This window comes from Clinocottus analis, unplaced genomic scaffold (assembly GCF_023055335.1).
Source record: "Clinocottus analis isolate CAN_PGR_092001 unplaced genomic scaffold, fCliAna1.0.p SCAF_13, whole genome shotgun sequence".
Taxonomy (NCBI): domain Eukaryota; kingdom Metazoa; phylum Chordata; class Actinopteri; order Perciformes; family Cottidae; genus Clinocottus; species Clinocottus analis.
The window spans coordinates 3,562,419-3,583,028 of NW_027175854.1; the positions used below are offsets into that span (position 1 = coordinate 3,562,419).

Sequence of the window (20,610 nt, forward strand, 5' to 3'; positions counted from 1 at the left end):
TAGCTAGAACAATTCTCCAGAACATAGATGCGTTTTTTTTGTCAGTCAGGTTATGTGACAGTTGTGTAGCCTATTTGTGAATCCGATTGGTTGATTGCCAGATCGAAGGACTTGCAGTACTAATCCTGAAAGACAAGTGTAAAATCTGGAATGTATTATTAGTTGCACTGGTTGTGAACAAAAGTGTCCTTGCGAACAAATAAAGTTATTTTGAGAGAGGTGGAGGAACATTTTTTTTAAACGTAATAACATATCTAAATTGGGTGTCATATCAATTTAAAAACTGACATGCAGTAAGCACATCAGGATAGACCTTAATTATTTCACTGTATTTGAAAATGTTTCACTTTCTGCTCAAAAACTCATCCAGGCAGTTGGGTGTGTAATAAAATAATCAATTAGTCAGGGGGTGATTATTAGCGAGGTTTGGTATCTAGTAATTACTCTGTGGTGGGGAGATAACAGGGATCAAAATCAAACTCTGGCTATTGCTAGGTAGAAACATCATTTTTTATTAACATATTATAGACTCTTTTATTAGTAACTGTATTGTTAATGTACCAAAATTAAGGCAAACGTGTACTGAAAGTATGTTTGATCAATATAATCACAAATTATTTTATAAATTGTAATATTAACACATTCTGAAGTGAACACCTTAGATCTGATCTAATAACACACACAAAACACTTTCTTCTCAAATACTATGTGAGCACTAAGAACACAACTTTGTATCTTTAGAAAATAGTTAACCAATAAATATTTAATTTGATTGATTCATAATTAATTAATCTTCAATCCTTGAAATAATAATAATAATAATAATAATAATAATAACAATAATAATAATAATAATAATAATAATAATAATAATGTGATTATTGTACCGGAAATGTCTTTCTATTTTAAACTGAAAATTTCCTGAGAGGCAGTAAACTTCCGGTGACGTATTAACTGTCGTCTTTACGTCGTGCGTTGTTTGTACGCAGGTTCTGAAGTTAGCAGACGGTAGCTAGCTAGCTAACTGATTAACGTAACAACTAGTGACGTTCGCTTAATTTTGTATATCTGGGTATGAACTACATCCTTTAAATACTTGTACGGTGTTTATTGAGTTCAAAAGCCGCCTTCCGTTTCAACTCAGTCGCAGTTGTTCGTTGAAGCGAAGCCGTTTTCCTCGGAGGCTAACAGGGTCCACAATGGAGGGCAGCGCCAGCGTGAGGAAAGCGTTGTCTGGGACTCTCGTCCCTGTGACTATCTCGACGGTGGCTCTCATGCAACAACCCGACGAGAAGGATAAGGGGAAGCTGCACAGAAAGGTCCTCGACGAAGAGCTGTACATTGAGGTAGATACCTGACGGATAAGGTCGTCATCAGACAACAGAGAAGGGTCCATGAAAACAGCAGATTTAACGCTCGTGAAACTGAGACTGGCCTGAGCTTTAACATTAAACATGCCAATTAAAAAAATGTTCTTCTTTGTTGCACCTGCATCTGTAATTTTCTTCATTTTTACAAAGTCAAATAAACCGAACTTGTTGCTTCCGACAGAGTTTAGAAAAGATTATCCAGAGGGACTTCTTCCCGGATGTGACAAAATTGCAAGCGCAGAAGGACTATCTTGATGCGGAGGAAACTGGTGACCTGGGAAGAATGAGGGAGATATCCATCCGATATGGATCGTCCTTGACCAAAACTACACCACGATCTTCTGCCCCTCGTAAGTAGTATGAAACGAGTGAATAGATTACACCCCCGTATTTTGTTATACCTTGTTTACATAATTAAATATTCAGTCTAAATGAGCTTTGTGGCTATTTCTTCCATTTGTTTTTATTTGTATGTAAGACGTGACACCAGCAAGCTTTGAGACACCAGTGGGCCGCTCCGGGTCTCCCTCCTCCACTCATGGCAATAAAGAAGGGGGTAAGAATCTATTTTTTTAAGATGAAGATGAACAGATAACACAGCAATGTTCTGTCGTTTATTATTATCTTCATCTGTGTCTTACAATAAAACCTCTCAAATGAACTTATTGAAATTGTGTCAAGGCCATAATTCTCTTAATGAATCGAATTACAAAGACTCACAAGAAAATTAACCCTTTTTCTGATGTTGTATTTCTAGAGGGCAAGGATGATGACAAGGAGGAGAAAGAGCTGCCCGCACTGGATCGCTTCCTTGCTAAAAATACCAGTGAGGATAATGCATCATTTGAGCAAATAATGGATCTGGCAGAGGACAAGGAGAAGCTGAGGCATTACTGGTTATATGAGGCTGAGGCTGAATACAAACAGGTATGTGTGTGCATAGTTGAACTTGTAAATTAAATTACAAGTAAAGGAACAATGTGTTTAGATTACAGCTGTGCTGGTCTTAAACATATTATAAATTGATTCCCTTTGATTTCCCTTTTATTTCAGATTTGAAGTATTTGATTGTAAGAAGGGTTGCATGATTTTCTTTGCAGTTAAAAACTGTCGGTTAGACAATTATTAAAGTATTGATACACCCCTAGGCTACATTTATAAACATCTCTGATATTTTTCAGCGCCACGAAGAGAACCTTGCATTACCATCCATAGAGAAAGCAGCACTTGAATGTGTCAAAGCTGGACTTGAGACATGGGAGTATAAAGCGAAGAATGCCTTGATGTATTATCCGGAGGGTAAGAAGATACAACTTGAATTGACTTTCCTTCTTTTATTTATGTTGCATTAATCCCTATTGGAGGCTTGTAGTTTATGACATTTCGCAGAGAGCGAAAAATAACATTTCTTGTGTTTTTCCTTTTTTTTAAATAAGGTGTTAAAGACGATGATAATCTTTTTAAGAAGCCACGGGAGGTAGTTCACAAGAACACACGCTTCGCCGTAGACCCATTCAGCAAAGCCCTCAACAAAAGCCAGATTCAGCAGGCTGCAGCCCTCAATGCACAGGTACATTTTACATTTGAAAGTCTATTCTTCAGTTGACTAGAAGTGTTATTTCAAGAGTGATGAAGCTGATGTATCATGTTTTCTGTCCAGTTCAAACAGGGTAAAGTAGGACCTGATGGGAAAGAGCTCATTCCACATGAATCCCCAACAGTGAATGGATATGGTTTTGAAAGTATGCCATCCCCAGCACCTGGTAAGTGGGTCTCGGTAACAGTCCTGAAACAGATCAAACTAAATGTATTTGCTGTATATTTATACATTCAATAACCTTCTTACACTTGGAGTAGATCTCTCAAAGCAGTCTCTGTCTCCTCAGGTCTCACTGATTCGCCTCTGATGACCTGGGGTGAGATTGAGAGCACCCCATTTCGTCTGGATGGATCCGACAGCCCATTTGTTGAGAGGAATCATGGTCCGTCATTTAAGGTACTGAAACTTCAGTGGTAGCGAACTCTTAATTAATGATTCATTTTTGTTTTGTTGTTGTAAAATGTTGACATTGTATATGTGTGTGTGTTTTTAAAAGATTCCAGAACCCGGAAGACGAGAGAGGCTTGGTTTGAAGATGGCTAATGAAGCTGCTGCTAAAAACCGTGCAAAGAAACAGGAGGCATTGCGAAAGGTCACAGAGAACCTTGCAAGGTAAAGACATTTCTGCCCTCTTGATTATATTTACTTCAACAAGTAACAACAGCTTACTGCATTTGTCAACTCCTGTTGTTAAAAGGGAACATTAAGCTTGTTTTTTAAAACATGATTTTGACTCGTTATTTCTTTTTTATTAGTGCGGTTATGAAGGAATTAATGAATGACCACATGAACTTTTGTGTTGCAGTCTTACTCCTAAAGGTCTAAGCCCAGCTCTCACTCCCGCCCTGCAGAGGCTCGTAAATCGGACATCTAGTAAATACACGGACAAAGCATTACGAGCAAGTTACACCCCGTCGCCCTCACATCAAGTTGGCTGCAAGTCTCCTTTCGGTGGCCCAGCCACCCCCACAGGAACGCCAACACCAACCAAAGCCAAGACGCCGAGCTCTCAGGACCTCACATCACTGACGGACAATCTGCTGCAACTTCCCAAGAGACGGAAAGCCGCAGATTATTTCTAAGTAAGAGAAGCTGTTCTCTGCTGGAATTGTACAAAACGGACATTATGCGTAAAACCTGTTTATAAACTGTTTGGACACAGTTTTCTTAAATTATAGAGCACATCTTTTCAGTCGGATGCCTGGATGAAGAATTTGATATATTTTTGAGCGGACAGGTTAATATAGGTCTTTGTTGAATACAGTGTCCAAAATATATTGTATCACTTCATTTTCTTATTGTGTTTTATCCCAATGCAATGATTTATAGATTTTTGTACAGCTGTTTCCACTCTAACAAATGGTATCCGTGCCACATAGCAACCTACCCAGCATCATAATATTTGCATATAATCCAGTAGCCGTTTCTGATAGCTATCGCCAAGCTCTCCATACATGCTGCCATGACATTTCATTGTTTGACTCTGCATCATAGAAATTACTCCAATGGAAATGTTGCTTTGCCCTGTATTGGAAAAACAATGTGTTGGCAGAGCTGGGCTCAGCATTATACATTTGTACATGAGTTTTCTTAAATCTAAGATAAAACTGGACACGTTGGACAAAAAAAGGGTAAAATCACATGACATCCTTGTTAATAGATCTGTTGTACATCATACTGGTAGTTGAACAAAGCTGTGAAAAATACCTTTATGCCTCCTTCTTTCAAACAAGCTTCAAATGTACAGAACACACTGTTTAATGAGTTTGTTAGGAGTGGGTCAGACATAATATTTTATTTATACTCAGTTGAGGACATTATACTTACAAAAACATGTTTTTTTTTTGTACAGTGACTGTTTGATATGCATGTTTATGTCAAAGTTAATGTGCCCACTTTAATTTGGATCCTGTCATAAAAACTGTTAAAACCATATTCACATGACCTTTATGTACATGGCCGATGATGGTAGGATCCCGGTTCTTGACATACCTCATCATGTGTGCAATGTGCTGGACTTAAAGCCGGTAACGGGTATTAAGACATTTTATATGTTTACAAAAGTGAGGCATAAAATTCCCTCGGACACAGACTAACTTGTTATGATTGCCATCTTGGGAGTTTGACCCGTAGGTTATCTCACAAGGTCAAATAGGTCGGACTGTCCCAGGAAGAGAAGGAAGACCATGAAATGAAGCAAATTATACAATAACATTCACAGTAGAAATGCATGTTCATGAAATTTTACAACAAATATTTACTAAATGATAAAATAAAATCCCATTTCATGACTACTAAATTAAAATAGTATAAATCTCTGCTTAACTGAATTGAATGGATAAGAAGAGTCCAGGAAAAAATGAGGTAAACTTTGTGGTTTTATAATTAGCTCTTTTTAATTGGAACAATCACACTTCAGCAAAGTCTTCTAACATGCGTAACCAACTGAAAATAAACAGCCCCGCGCGCCAGCAGCTCGCATTGTGCTGGATGATAAACTGCGCCAGTCTTCAGCGTGTGTCGATGCCATCCGCTCACTGATATTATTTTATGTCGAATTCATCATAATAATCTCAACGCGGACACACACACGCACAGACAGAGACACACACACACACACACACTGGTTATCGTGTGTCACTCTGGGTAAAAGCGGCTTAACTCCGCCCCCGACGGCTCCTCCAGCTGACAGCCTGTGTCGAATGTTTGGGATTGTTGTGATGGGGGGCCGCGGCCATCTTGGATCCGCGGCGCTCCACACCGACCAGCAGCAGGAGAGGACGGACGGACGCTGACGCCAGTTAGCTGACGTTAGCTGCTCGGCGAGATTAACCACAATCTTGTGTCGCCGTGCGGTGTGACTATGCTTTATAGACGCCGCTTGTTCTCCGTCAGCTGCCACTTTGAGGGCATAACATGGGTGTAAACTGTGTTCAGAGTTTAACGTTTTGACTCCGGAGAGGGCGGCGGCGGTGCAGATCCTCGCTATATTTTGTAAAAATTTCTGGATAGAGGAGTTACTATGAATGGAGGATAAATGTTGTCAACGGCTGACAGCAGCAGTTTCGTCCTCTTCTCTCTCCTCTTTGTCCTGACGTTAACGGACCCACCACGGACAGGTAAATATATCCGAGTTGTTTTATTCCCGTGCGCTCGGCGTGGAAGAGAGAAACAGAGATTACAGCAGAAAGCGGCAGGTCAGGCGGAAAGGCCTGCGAGACAAACCGGGGACTCAGGTAGTTTTTTAAACCGCTGCCGTGCGATTTATGGACAGTGTGGAGGACCGTCTTGCTGTCGCAATTGTGGCACTAAAAATACATTTAAAAAGTGGGAAAATAAAAACCTCTTTTGAAACCATTAGCAAAACGACAAAATACTTCAAGATTTATACAGCTCAGAGAACCACACACACACACACACTATATATATATATATATATATATATATATATATATATATATATATATATATATATATATATATATATATATATATATATTAAACCTGTGTGCGTGAGTGTACCCGCTTAGACATGGAGCTGTAAGGTGTATTTGAAATGCATGTCAGAGATCAGAGATTGATGATTATGCATCTCGAAGGCAGCCTCTCATTGACTCATCTTTTAGCTTCACACTTTCCTGAAGAAATTATTTTTTGTATGTTTTAACACGAACTGCAGATACAATCGGATTTATTTAACACTTACAACATCCCAAATACAAAGTGTATCAGTTTGTTTTCAATAATATAGCCGCAATACATTATAGGCACATAATGGTTCTCTTCAAATCTGTCACAAAATGCCAGTTTTTAAAGATCAAACTGGAACATGTTTTCAAATGATTTGTCCCGATTGAAAGCCTGAACATGTGCTTAGATTTGCAAACAGTTGCATCGCCTTTTCCTGGATTCCTTTAAGCAGCAAGAACATAAAAGCATCTTGTGGTTTCCTGTCGGCCTGATCTTGTGATACTGACAGACGTTGGGATTTGGAGAAGCTGAGACACAATTCGTTATTGTTTTAATGTCCGCATTGGGAAATCTTTTTTTCTTCTAGACTTCCACAGAAGATGCAATCATACAGTAACACACAGCTTCTATGTAACAGTTTGCTCATATACACACACACACAGGCTACACACCTTCTGACAATGGCGACATATTTGCACAATTTTCATGGCCATGTTAGTGTTGATGTATGTGTATGTGTGTATGCAGGAATAATTGTTTCATAGTGGGTCAGCCTGCTCTAGCAGACCCTGAACCATCGACTGTTATTTGCTGTTATCAGTTCAAGTCATGAATAAACATGTTATTGTTTGGCTTGATAAAAAGGAGTGCCCAGAAAACACAGTACAAGCAACACTGCATACTTCTTATAGTTATTTTCTTTTTGGTTCTTGGGCAAATAGGAAGTTGATTAGCACTCAATTATAGACTGTAATAAACTGTAATTATCAATCTTGTCAAAAGGTAATTCAGTATTTGTTCAACATCTTTTTGTTTAAAATAAGTTGAGGGATAAATGAAGGTTATAATTTTTCATACATCTGCATTGGGTTTAATGTTTTTGAAAAGAGTATTGTCCTCTGTTTGACACCACTGATAGTTGTTTGGGTGATAGTGTGGCCTTCATGCCAAGACTTCTACACGGGGGTCCAACTGTTCTATCATATTTGGCACAGGCGTTGTAACAAAGGGTGTGTTTTTGTAGAGCGTGCTGGTGCACATCAAGTCCATGCCTCCTAAAGCTTGATGCCCACATGAGTTGGACTTTGGAATAATCCAGTTTGCTGGAACATAATTAATTTAAAAAAAGTTTGAGCTGGTGTGAGCATGAAACACTATTCCTGTCAAAGAGGAAGGTTTAAGCCATCTCACAGTGTCTTTAGGAATCTCACAGCATCTCCAGCCGCTTATTAGCAAAGGAACATGCATCGTAAAATGAAATGGCCATTAAATGGCTCTTTGGTTAGCTTTTTGGATATATATGCCAGTGAGCCAGGAGCCGACATTAAAATGTCAACAATTTTAATGGAGTTGGACTTCCATTTAAAAGGAGGAAGAACCTTGTTGGAGGTGCTTTTAATTTGAATTATGATGAGAATCACTTTTAGCATCCAAGTAGGTTTGACATGCTCATGCATATATGTTTTAAATACTATGCACACCATTTGTGAATGCATGTGATAAACGTAACAACAAAAATAGATATGGTCATATGCACAGCGCGGTGGCCCGGTGGTTAGTACATGTGCATGTCCTGTAGATACCGAGACATGCAAAGCATGTGATCATGACTACATTATCCACCTGATTGATTTGACTATTTCCCCCTTGTGCTTCCCAACAAAGTCCGCAGAAGGAGCACCAGGCTTGGAAGCAAATTTGACATAGTGGCCAATAGGGTTGCAAAATTCCCGGAATATTCAAACTTGGAAACTTTCCATGGGAATAAACGGGAACGTCATTCGTCCACAGTCGGATGTTTTTGTTCATCTGATGGCTCACTGATGAAGACCACAGTGGCGGTTTATAGTTAGCTCGCAGTGAGCCGTTACAGATAATGTCCTCTGATATAAAATCGCAAGGAGGTGTTCATTGGCTCAACGAAAAGCCTAAATACCTACTTACTACATAAACATGATCCTTCAGTTGGCTTGAAATGGGAAAAAAGTGATCCAATAATAAGGGAATTGTTAAATGGGTTGTTTTATGTAGACTTGCACCTGACACATCTTGCTTACGTTGCCGTCCTTTATTGTTGAGCTGGTAAAAGTGTATGTGGAGAAAATGAGAATTTCAGAGGTGGAAGCTGCCAGCGTCACAGGGAAGATAGATTTCAGTCAGACTCTCAACACGTCGGAAAGTCACGGGACTGTCTCGATATCCCACAAGCTGCCTGCAGATAGATTTAGGTTATTTTATGCTCTAGGCCTGTAAAGATCATCCTTTTTATCCCTGTGACACTAGAATAAAAGTCATAACATGTTCTCCTGTGTAAATGGTAAGACTCAGCACAGCTCTGTATTCAAGAGCAACTCTGTTTACCATTTTAAGTCTTGACGTTGTCAGATTGGTCCTGGAAAAAAGCGTCAAGCCTTTCGATGCAACACACTCATTAAATTCCCCAAAATTGCTTTTCGTCCATGGAGCCTGCTCATCTAATAATTTGCAAACCAAACAGCTCTGTTTTAGAAAGAATTTGACCTGGTATCCACGTGGTATAAAGAAAATGTATTGCTTTTAAATGTGAGGTGGTAGAAAGAAAGAAATAAATTCATGTTTTTGTACCCACCCACTGCTTCTAACAGTGAGCCTCAGTGTTGATGTGAATCATCAGCTGTTGGAGATGATGCAGTCTGCACACAAGGCCAGTTCACTGTGCGGTTATACTTCAGCGGGACTGAGTTGGGGCAGTCTTTATTGTATCTTCCTGTTGGTTATGTAAGAGATGCAGAGGTTCACTTGTCAGTGTTCACCCATTTGAAGACTTGAAATCGCAAAATCCAAAGCGTGTGAAAGAAATGGCCTCAAGAAGAGATGTTTTATGCCCTGATTGCCCACCCTCAGCACATTAATTTTTTCATGCATCAGTCATTAACAGTTATGCCCTGGCAGATGCATTTCAGCATACAGCCACAAGATACAGCATGTGTGCATCACACATGTCAAATGTGCACTATGTGGTTAATTTCTGTCCATCTTCTTCTAGCTCATCTCAAAACAAATAATTAACCTCCTTGTCCAATGTGTGCCGTCAAATATCTCTGATGAAGTGTCCGTCTTGACCAAGCGAGAAGGGAAAAAATAGCTTTCTGGAAGCTGTTTACTACAGAAGATTCAGATACCCTGAAGTTCAGTTAATGTCGAGGGAAGTGCACCTCAACGTCAAGCTGTTATAGATACAGGCTTCTTAAAAAGAACATGTACCATCTGATAACCTAAAGTAGAATAGTCTACCAATAAATTCTACTCTCGTAAATTTCCCAGCCGCAGTTATCGGAAAAGAAAGCACAAATACGGATCTGTGCAGAGAGCAAGTCTTCATTCCAAACCCGGGCAGCAGAAAGCACAAGCCAGACGTTTATTTTCTGGTCGTGAGCGCATGCAGATGCAGCCTAAAAGAGTCAGCTATGTTTTAGATAAACAGTCCCCAGCTGGATTTGGGTTTTGTTTGTTAACGAGCTTCCCAGTAGGCTAACGGGGCAAATCGACATGTCTTATTGCAATATTGAAAACATATGTAGACTATAAAAGTCCTTGGATGTCTTTGTAATGTCACACTGCAGCCTCATACAGTGTGAGTTTCATGTTAGATATATGTTCTCGTAATTATGTTATCTTGCAAGGCTCTTAAAATCAGACTATCGACTGTGAAAGCCGACAGCTCTTTTTACCTGGGCTATCATTCTGCATGCATCAATTATTAACATCACATTTGGGACACACGGTCTCTAATGTTATTCACCAATCCGACACATATTCAGGCTTGATGGGATCGATGATGATGATGCAGTCAGTCCCCGCAGACTGAGATGGGTCTGTAATGCGTCTCAATCCACTTAGTATTAACCAAGACAAGTCTGCTGCGGGAGACACCTCTCAGGCAGCGTGAAGGCGATTTGCAATTCTGCATTAAGGTTGGCTTTTCAGGATATGTTGACTTTTGTTCAACTCTGGCCTTCAGTTGTTTATTTTTCTCATCATTTATAGCTGATAATAGCGCGGCCTCATGCAGCGTTAGCTCTCTTTAAACATGTGAAACTGGTCTATTTGTCAAGCATGTGAAATCAAAATACTTTAATTAATCTTGTTCCAGTCAGCTGTGTCTGACCAGGATGTTGTGCAAATGTAAGTCAATACGACCTGATAAGGCACGGTTTGTGCCCTTTTGTTGTTAAAGTAGAGCATGACAAGGTCACATTTGGTGTCATGTGAGATTCTTGATTTTGAAAATAGGATTTGTCATGGTATCAGAAGGTCTGAACAATTTGTCTTGTTGGTTGTACTTAACCAGGGAGAAGCTGCAGTTTAATTATTAGTTTATAAAAAACAAAGCTATTGGTGATGTTGCATGTGATTTGGAAAAGAGGGCAAACCGTTATTTACATCTAGTTTACAAATCATTCCTTTGTGGGACATTGCCACATGCTCATATTTGTTTAGTGTTTTTGTAATATCCGGTTAATCAATAATTTGTGCAGCAGTCAGAACTCTTGTACAAATGAAGGCTGCTTTTGATCACTGTGTTAGAGCTGAGTGTCGGTTGTCGCTCTGTGGTCCCAGAGCTGAACGCCTGCTCTGTGTGGGGTAAAGTCACTGCGGCTGTTTGGTCACAGATGAAACAATAGTCACTTGAAATAGCTCCAAGTCTTCTTTCCAAGCAAAAATAGTCCTTCCCTGGGTGTCACCCGAGTGGGTGGTCGAGCTTCGTAGGTAAACAGATGGTGTGAAGTGCCCTCTAATGGGCAAAGCAACGAGGGAAATCACAGAGCACTAAGAAATACCAGAGGATTGTTGACTGTATAAATAATAAATATCCTTTCAGACAACATGGTGAGCGGCACAAATGGGATGAATATATTGTCCCATAAAAGACAAGACATTGGATCGGCGAGTCACACTATTGTTTCTGTTTGTTTCAGGTCCGCGGCTAGCTCAGGCAAGATTATTGTCAGGTAAGCACGCAGTGTGTCTTTTAGTGTAGTGGCTGTCTGATCTTGTCCCCGGCAGTTTGAACCATTGCTACAGGGTTCAAACTGAGGAATTTTCAGATTGTAATAAAAAAAAGAAGCCTGAATCCCTTTTATATATTGATTATCATTTTCTAAGCAGCTAATATAGTTTATGTTTTTACTTCTCGAAAACAAGAGTGTGACAGTCGGTTGAACTCTCTCGCATATGATGGATGACGTTGCTGAGACCCGTTTGAGTTTGCTTATAGACAGAGCAGTTCTTTCATCACACGAGGAAGGCATCTTTTAACCCCACATGACCCACTTAGCGCTGAATGTGTCGCTGAAGGGCATTAACACACAAACAAAAAGACACTAAGTGTGTCTTCTGCAGGTCAGAGGCGACGTCTTTCCGTTTGCCAAAATAACTGTTACTTGTGCACATGCTTACAAAAGTCTTCCTGTTGTATTTTCAGTGGTCTGTTGGGGCATTCACAAGCTTCTCTGGGCGAGTATAAACATGTTGTGAAGGGTTTTCTTCGCCAGAATCCCTTTTCTAAGTTTTACAAGTTCTCTTTTATTTCCTCTTTTGCTCTCTCGGTATATTGCATTGGTGAGTGGGCTGACAGGAAGTGGGTGTAAAATGTACTGCTGATTTAGGGGCATTGTCCACCGAAGCGTTTTTTCTCCTGAGGCCAGCGTTCTGCTTCTTTTCTTTGCAATGGGATCACACGGCAATGTAGCATTTACGATATGCTACAAACGCTATTAGCGTGACATGGTTTTGTGCGTTTATTCTTGCGCTGCTCGTTTGGTGTTTTTTTTTTTTCTTCTTTCTTCTTCTGGTCGCCCGAAATCTAAAGAAACTCAACTTTGGGTGAAAAAATCCGCACGGGTCACTGTCACATTTGAGCCAGACGTCCAATCACAGTGGAGGAGGGGCGGGACAAAGACAAACTGTTGAATCCAACATGAACAGAAGGTGCTGAATAACAAAGGAGAAATACAAAAATATATATCTTCTGCAAATAGTCTGTCTTATATCAACCAAAGTGTCTGAAAAAAATTGTTGTTTCTCCCAAAGTGCTCCTAGATGGACTTTTTGAGGAGAACACCTGTTGTTTACAGCTGGGGGGAAAACACTTTGGCCCAAAGTTCATCCCACTGGTGCAGTGATGTTGCTGCTTCTTATTTGACTGTGATTTCATCAGTTTGCACCCAAAAGGAACAACATTGAAAATCTGTTTGTGTGTTCTACCTCCCTAAAAAATTCACCCTGCAAGATCTCTTACTTCATCAATTAAAAGTGTGGCCTGGTTCAGTCTTCTGCTGGACGCTGACTTGAAATGGTTTTCTCTTGTTTGGAAAAGGCCCAGTTACATACCGGTCTGACCACAGGAACCCCTCTCTTGTATTTCAGAGCAGCGCTGCAGCCCTGGGCAGTTCGCCTGCCGCAGTGGGAAGATGCAGTGTATCCCAATGTCCTGGCAGTGTGACGGCTGGACAGCATGTGAGGACAAGAGTGACGAGATGGACTGTCCCCGTGAGTATGGCTCTCCTAAGCCCTTTTACGCCCACTATGTTACCTAACACCCATAACATGATTGATTTCTGGAAAGAGTAGCAACAAGCGGGACCTTTTCCCACTTGGCCGTTCGGATCACAGCTGGACGGCTCTAAATTCAGGTGTGAATGCACCCAGAACGCTTTAAGGACGCACTGGGATCTAATCATGCGACATCCAGAGATGTGCAGTGATGCATGTTGACCACATATGAGCAGAAGTAGCCTGTTGTGTGAGAGAAAAATTGCCTGAAGGACGACCCGGTCACGTTTGTTGTGTTTCAAAGCCCCCTGACACATTTCAACCTGACTTCCTTTTATCAAGCAGAGGAGATTTTAAATCCTAATCCACCAGAGGGATTCTAAAAGCAAGACTAGCATATCTGGACTGACTGCATCAGATGGCAGGGGGAGGCAGAGTTGAACTTTTGAGTGGCTGCACATGTGTCTCTGTTTTTGTTTACTGCTCACAGATCTCTTCAACGCTGCATGGATGTTGCAGTGCTAAGCCTTTGACCGAAATCCCATTGTTTCCCCCCCCCTTAAATCCAGAGAGACCTTATCCCCAGATCTCTGACCGCATAATAGGAATTACTGAGGATTGAGTCCAGCATGTGACCTCCACACAGCAGTATGCCTTTAGGTTGCCGCTGTAAGCCTGGAACAACACTGTAAACTGCTGCAGTTTTTTTTACACAAGTTGATCAATTTCTTAGTAAAAACACATTTATCGAACATGCAATAAAAGTAGAAATTGATTTAAAAAAAAATTTGGTTTTGTTCTTTATTCACCCATAAGAGGAACTTACAAAAAAATGCATATTCAGTATATTCTGAATGTAGCTGCATGTTCCCTTTGTGCTGAGTAGCTGCGGTTTCATACAGGAAGGCAAGAAAAAGCCAAACAATGTTCGCACATGTCTCAGCGAGGGCTTATTGTCTGCTAAATCAACAGCACGCATGGAAATCAATGTTCTTGTTTGGGATTAGCTCTTTGTTGAATAACATGTGGAGGTGGAGCGATCCCTCACACTAATTCCAGCCAGACAAATACCAAGGTAAACTGTTGAACCTTGTAACTTCAATGCAGGTTAAAAAGGGAAAAAGGTATTGTATCAATATCCAGTTGGCAACAAGCAGACTGGAGAAAGTAAAATAGAAATACGTACAATACAATTAAAGACATAAGATGATTTTGTTCCTTTTTTTCCACTGTAAAAATGTTACAATGTCTGTTTCCCCTTTTTTGTGCATCTTGTCTTCCTGTTTGGTTTCTCAGTTTACAGTATTGAATACTCGTGACGTTTTTGTCATTTCTAATAAGACTCCTAAGAAGACTGGTTACAATAATCGGACGACTAAAGTAAATGCAAAGCTAGAAAAGAGCAGTGGACTTTGAGAAATACCAGAATTAGTCTCTACACTTTGTAGACATTTCTCTATATATGAACTTGTATAGTATTATTTTTTACACAAAAAGCCCTTCGCTCACACATGCTACAGACCGTGGATGTACAGTTATTTATCTATCTGGCTGTGGACCAATGAAATGCCTTCTTCATCACACCACAGGCCTTGAACAGGTCACTCAAAAAGGGTTTCTCATCGACCCATAAAGTCTGTAAATACTTGTTCGCACGTGTTGACTCAGAGTCATTTCTTTGCAGCTATAAAGGAGGAGAGGTTTCGTTTCGGCAACGGCTACGACCAGGTAGAAGACGTCATTGGTGTGGCTCAGCCTGTGCGCTTCAACAGTGAGCATCTCCGGTTAACTGTCTTTGATCATGTTGTTGTGGAATCTGCAATAAAGCACTAAATATATTGTTTGTTCATCACCGTCAAATGTCTAACGTCAAACATACTTTGGATCACGTGTGCGCTGCTTTTCTCAACCACCACGTTAAAGTGTATTTTCCATCCACAGAGAAATGCCCCAGCGGGTGGCACCACTACGAGAAGACGTCCAGCTGTTACAAAGTGTACCTGAGGAACGAGAACTACTGGCAGGCTGTCGATACGTGTCAGAAAGTCAACGGCTCGCTGGCTACTTTTGTCACCAACGAGGAGCTGCAGTTCATACTGAAGATCGAGGTGGATTTCGATGACAAAGTCTGTGAGCGCAGAGACCAGTGCAAGTGAGTCTTTACTTCACCGTGCCATTAAAATGTCTCGGTCCAAGCCTGTGATTGGAGGTTGTTACAAGAGCTTCACTAAACGGATGTTATTCATGTTTAGTCAGAGTTGTGAGTCATTCACCCGTTAATAGCTTGACTTCTGTTCAACTCCTGTGCACTCCTCCTCCTCCTCCTCCTCCTCTGTCTTTTCTTTTGGACTTTATTTATGCAGAACATCACTGTCTAGACGTGCATGAATAAATGAACTCACAGATGTCGCGAGGTTCAAGTGAACTTTCCTGACTTTTTGAAATCATGCATTGCCCTGGTTAATCTTTTTTAGTTTTCATGAAAGGAGTCTAATACAGTACAAATATACCATCTAGTGGCCATATAAAGTGCTCAATTCTGGTTTATGCAGAAACCATGAAGTGGACTGTTTGATGAAGTACAGTTAAACATTGTTGTTGTTATTATAAGTATTATATATTTTTTTAAGGTTTTGGGTGGGCTACCAGTATGTGATCACCAATCAGAACCACTCTCTGGAGGGCCGCTGGGAGGTCGCATACAAAGGTACCGGCTTTTTCTGCTCTTTTTAAATAATAGAAATCCAGCTAATGTGCCGTAACATGATTATGCTTAAAAAAAAATTGTTGTTTTTTCTTTCACAACAGGGTCCATGCAGGTGTTTCTGCCACCTGAGGGGCTGACCAATTTCGGAGAGGCGTCTCCCACCCAGGACAACGTCTTCTGTGCCCAGCTGCAGCGCTTTCAGATCAAAAGCATGAATGAACGAGGCCTGCACAGCTGGCACGCTGAGAACTGCTACAAGAAGTTCCCGTTCCTTTGCAAGAGGCGTACGTGCACATGTTGTCTTTTCCATCAAAACAAGTAGAGAATTAGTTTTGTCATGTTTATTTTTGGGTAATGTCTTTTTTTCCCCTCCCCGACAGGACAAACATGCGTGGACATAAAAGACAACGTGGTCAACGAGGGCTACTACTTCACCCCCAAGGGGGACGACCCGTGTCTGAGCTGCACGTGTCACGACGGCGAGCCCGAGATGTGTGTGGCTGCGTTGTGCGAGCGTCCTCAGGGCTGCCAGCACTTCCGCAAGGATCCCAAAGAATGCTGCAAGTTCACCTGCCTGGACCCAGGTACTGCCTCGTGGACAGAAAACACACACTTTAAGTATTCATTGTTGGAGGTTTACATGTCTTCAGTGTCTAGAGTATTTGATTCATCGCAGCATGCGGTAATCCTTCAAACTCTTTTCACCACAGGTTATTTTTTGCACTGTGCAAGAGATATCCAACATAACATGTTATTTAAAATTCACTTGAAAAAGTCATCTTCTGTCTACTATACTAAAACATTTTAAGTGTAATGAGTGTGCAAAACAAAATGTTGTACTAGATGTGACTGTTTTTTTGACTGAATTTGTTTTTAAATTGTTTAATCTTCTTAAATGAACATTTCTGATCTCGTACTCAGGAGCTCCAATGAGCTCAAAGCTCGTGATACTCGTGTTTTGTCGGTTTTCTTTTTCTTTTTCCCCAGATGGAAACAGTCTGTTTGACTCGATGGCCAGTGGGATGAGACTGATCGTCAGCTGCATCTCGTCCTTCCTCATCCTCTCTCTGCTGCTCTTCATGGTGCACAGACTCCGTCAGCGGAGACGCGAACGCATCGAAACTCTGATTGGAGGAAACTGTGAGCATTGAACACACTGGTCATGAAATTTAAGGCTTTCTCATCTAGAAGTGTCTCGGATAAATTCAACGCACGAGTTTTTATTTTAAGTTAAATTATACACCATGTAATCAACATTCAATGCAATTTTTCCACAATCATAATTGTATTTCTACTAAATACTTTGGTAATGAATAGATAATATACGGAAATAACAACGTGCTGTTTTTATTTTAATGAAAAAATTCAGTGGTGACTTAAGAGAAAAACATAATTAAATAAAATATAACTTTTTAAAACAATGCCACCAAATAAGTCGAGTCTTATGAACATCTACACTCCTATAAAGGTACTTTATAGCTGATCGAACTGTGATGATGTGTGAATATCTATATTTAAATCTCTTCTTAAGACTCTTTTCTTTCTTGTGGCTTTTTCTTAACTGATGGTATTTGTTGATGTTTTATTGTAAAGCACTTTGTTACTTTGTTCTTGAGCAGTGGTATATAAATAAAGTTATGAGAACTGTTTATTTCTCCTCTACTGTGCACTGGGGCTGCACTGGTTTCACATCCTCCTGTGTTTGTCTTCTTCTGCTCAGTGCACCACTTTAACCTTGGAAGACGAGTCCCGGGCTTCGACTACGGCCCGGACGCCTTCGGCACCGGCCTCACGCCCCTGCACCTGTCTGATGATGGAGAGGGAGGAGCTTTCCATTTCCAAGAGCCTCCTCCGCCGTACGCAGCCTATAAGTACCCCGACATCCAGCATCCTGACGACCCGCCTCCTCCGTACGAGGCCTCCATCAACCCAGACAGCCTCCTCTATGTGGACCTTGGTAGGCGCAGAGCCTGTTGCTCATGTATCTCTTCAGGTGCGGAGTGTTAATCCCTCGACTTCATTTCCTCTCTTTTTGCTGCCCGCAGGACACGGGGTATCCATATTGCCGAGCCAGATGAACGCCATGGTCGACGGGCTCCAGGCGGCTATTCCCAACGCCTCTGGGCCCGCGATGGACTCGGCCCCGCCCTCTCAGGAGAGGGAGGACTCCATAGACAGCAGCACCCTGCTGGTGGGGCCCGACACCCCGACAGACGGCCACGCCCCTGCTTCCATCCCCGCAGACTGCGCCTCCACCCTCAGCACCGTCGTATAGGACGGCGGCCGGACGGCAGGGCGCTGCGTCCGGACACGACCGGCCGGCGGAGGAAGGTCATGCGTGCGTTCTGCGCCGGGAGAGGACCCAGCGGATGTGTCATTTATCAAAACGCTGGCCGCGGGGAGGGATTCTGGTGTGTACAGACACGGCGGATGCCCGTTTCTGTGACGTGCGAGGATGCCCGCTTTCTAAAGACTCTTCTTGGCCTTCTGAGTGTTTTTTGTTTTTTTTTCCTTCATTTTTAAACGGAAAGGACTGTTTCTATACAGAGGAGAACTTCTTTTACTTCTAGCATCGACTGAGCAAAGCTTTTGAAACATCTCAGAGTTGGCCCGATTGGTCCAGAGGCCCCAATGTAAATACCCCTTCAGGTCTGTGCCGGTCATATTTGTTATACTTGTGTGTCCCACTCAAGCACAAGAAAGACAGACGAACAGTGAAGTCAGCTAATGTTTCTGTGCGTTACTGTTTGCATCTAAATGTCCAAACGGGCGTACATGTGTTGATCCGACGGTCTCCCGGCTCCAATAATGTTCTCATCAGCTCTGTCCAATGCGGCATGTCCCACTTCTCGATTTCTACTCGCTCATAGAACTAACTGTCCCCTCCCTTTCTTATTAGTCTGATACATGAAGCTGTCTTCCAGGTTTATAGCGCATATTTGCAGCAAAACGTTTTGTAATTAAGAGGTTTAACCTAGCAAGAGAGTACGGTTAGTTTCCTGCTACTGAGGTTTTTATTAGGTAATGCTGACACGCGGCATTATGTATCAAGGAATGTTGTGGTACTGATAAATATCTGAGTTTGTTATTGTGTTCTTTTTGATGATAATTTATGACTGCAGGCTGTAATCTTGATTGTTTTATCGTGAGGTAGACACAGTCTGAACTCCCCAGTGATCGGCGAGCGTAAGCAATGAAGCTTTTTCGAGTGTACGAGCGAAGATTAGGGACAATATCCTGTCATTAAATTTGAGAAAATCAATTTATTTAAGACGGCTGTTCCAATCATGAAGCGGTTTAATCATGCAAACGGACCCATTTGTTGTTCCTTAATCATCAACTCTTGGCAGCATAGTTGTGTATTTGCTAACTGAACCATGTTTAGGGATTCAAAAACTCAGTGTTTTGCTTGCTCATCCCTCAAATTAATCAGGGTTTGTTAGTTTTGTTTTTGCAAAGAAATTTGTTAAATGTCCCGCTTGGATGCTGCCCCTCCATTTCTGACGTGTGTGTGTGTGTGTGTGTGTGTGTGTGTGTGTGTGTGTGTGTGTGTGTGTGTGGTTCTTCACGCAATACATCCGTTGACTCAGTTATTGGCGTTGATTTCAGCTTCCGATGAAGATCACTGACTGTAGCTGTGTCTATTTCTGTTCGGTGTTAGTGGGTCTGTTAACGTCCTTGTTTCTCAGTGGGATTGCAGTAAAAACAAAAATTTAAAAAAACTAATGAAAAGAAACTGTATATTTGGGACTTGTTAGACCCATTTTATGACGACGATCGTTTGACTCACTCGAGGATGAATTTAAACATTTTGAGGAAGTTGGATCAGTCGACCCACAACCACCAGCATTCAAACCGCTCTTTTGATCTGCTTAAGAAAACCAGCTGTAGACGTCTGAACTCATGTTTGAGTTTACTGTACAAAACATATTCTTCCCCACTTTTTTATTATATTTTGGGGGGATTATCGCTGAAAGAGAATCTCATGAATTGTGATTTTAAAAAAAAAAGGTGTGTGTGTGTATAGGAGGTGTTCTGTTTTAGATTTTTATTTTTCATCAAAGTTGTTTTATTTAATTTTTTAGCCTGCTTTTTGGAGCTGCAGTGCATGTTTTTATTTTTTTTTTGGGCATGCTGAGAGATTTTTCTTTTGATGGAAACATTTTTAGCTCAACAGTCTGTCCTGTACAGTCGACTCGCATAGTTTAACATCTGTGTGCATCGGAAACCTGCTCATGACCCCAACGGCTGCATCATGCTGTAGTTTCTGTGCTAAACTGGTGGTGTGAGAACTCATTTTATTGGATTTTATTTGTTTCATGTATAATACGACAAATGCTACATGTCATTGTCTTTTATTTCATAGCCTTTAAATTAAAAAAAAAGATTAATTTACAGGGGGGGCTTGTGTTTTTCTGAGGTAGATGTACATCTAATCAAATGCCAAATAAATTGCACCATGAAGGACGACTCATGCGTCAGTGGGTATGAACAACAGCATCGTACTGAACTCTTATAAATCACGACATTTAACCGCTCTGTGAGTCCTGCAGGAAAGTCCTCCGTCTGCAGCGGCCAAATGTCACAGAGGATTAAAGTGGGATGCCGGGGAAATCCCCTGGACAGTGAGATGGAGGCTGCGGGATAAATTCAATCCACGGGCAATCAAAAGATTCAAATAATTTAAAGAAAGCGGATATATGGCACCT

At 41.2% G+C, this 20,610-nt stretch overlaps 2 protein-coding genes across 3 annotated transcripts; both read left to right on the plus strand.

Annotated features, from left to right (window-relative positions):
- The first annotated feature begins 979 nt into the window (after window positions 1-979).
- Window positions 980-5,185, plus strand: ess2 (ess-2 splicing factor homolog). The gene is made up of 10 exons (XM_068574142.1): window positions 980-1,346; window positions 1,552-1,720; window positions 1,849-1,926; window positions 2,128-2,297; window positions 2,552-2,669; window positions 2,807-2,940; window positions 3,031-3,133; window positions 3,257-3,366; window positions 3,467-3,582; window positions 3,776-5,185. Exons 1-10 carry the CDS (start codon window positions 1,200-1,202, stop codon window positions 4,050-4,052), a joined length of 1,422 nt encoding a protein of 473 aa, XP_068430243.1. The 5' UTR covers window positions 980-1,199; the 3' UTR covers window positions 4,053-5,185.
- Window positions 5,186-5,540: 355 nt separating this feature from the next.
- On the plus strand, window positions 5,541-20,365 carry dgcr2 (DiGeorge syndrome critical region gene 2). Of its 2 annotated transcripts, XM_068574318.1 has the most exons (11): window positions 5,541-6,089; window positions 11,619-11,651; window positions 13,069-13,191; window positions 14,879-14,965; window positions 15,136-15,346; window positions 15,825-15,901; window positions 16,003-16,185; window positions 16,282-16,485; window positions 16,889-17,041; window positions 17,622-17,858; window positions 17,947-20,365. In XM_068574318.1, the coding sequence occupies exons 1-11, from the start codon at window positions 6,008-6,010 to the stop codon at window positions 18,174-18,176; spliced, it is 1,620 nt and encodes a 539-aa protein (XP_068430419.1). In that variant the 5' UTR covers window positions 5,541-6,007; the 3' UTR covers window positions 18,177-20,365. The 2 variants fall into 2 exon arrangements, with proteins under 2 accessions (XP_068430419.1, XP_068430420.1); XM_068574319.1 differs by lacking the exon at window positions 11,619-11,651 and having other exon boundaries at window positions 5,543-6,089.
- Window positions 20,366-20,610: the final 245 nt, after the last annotated feature.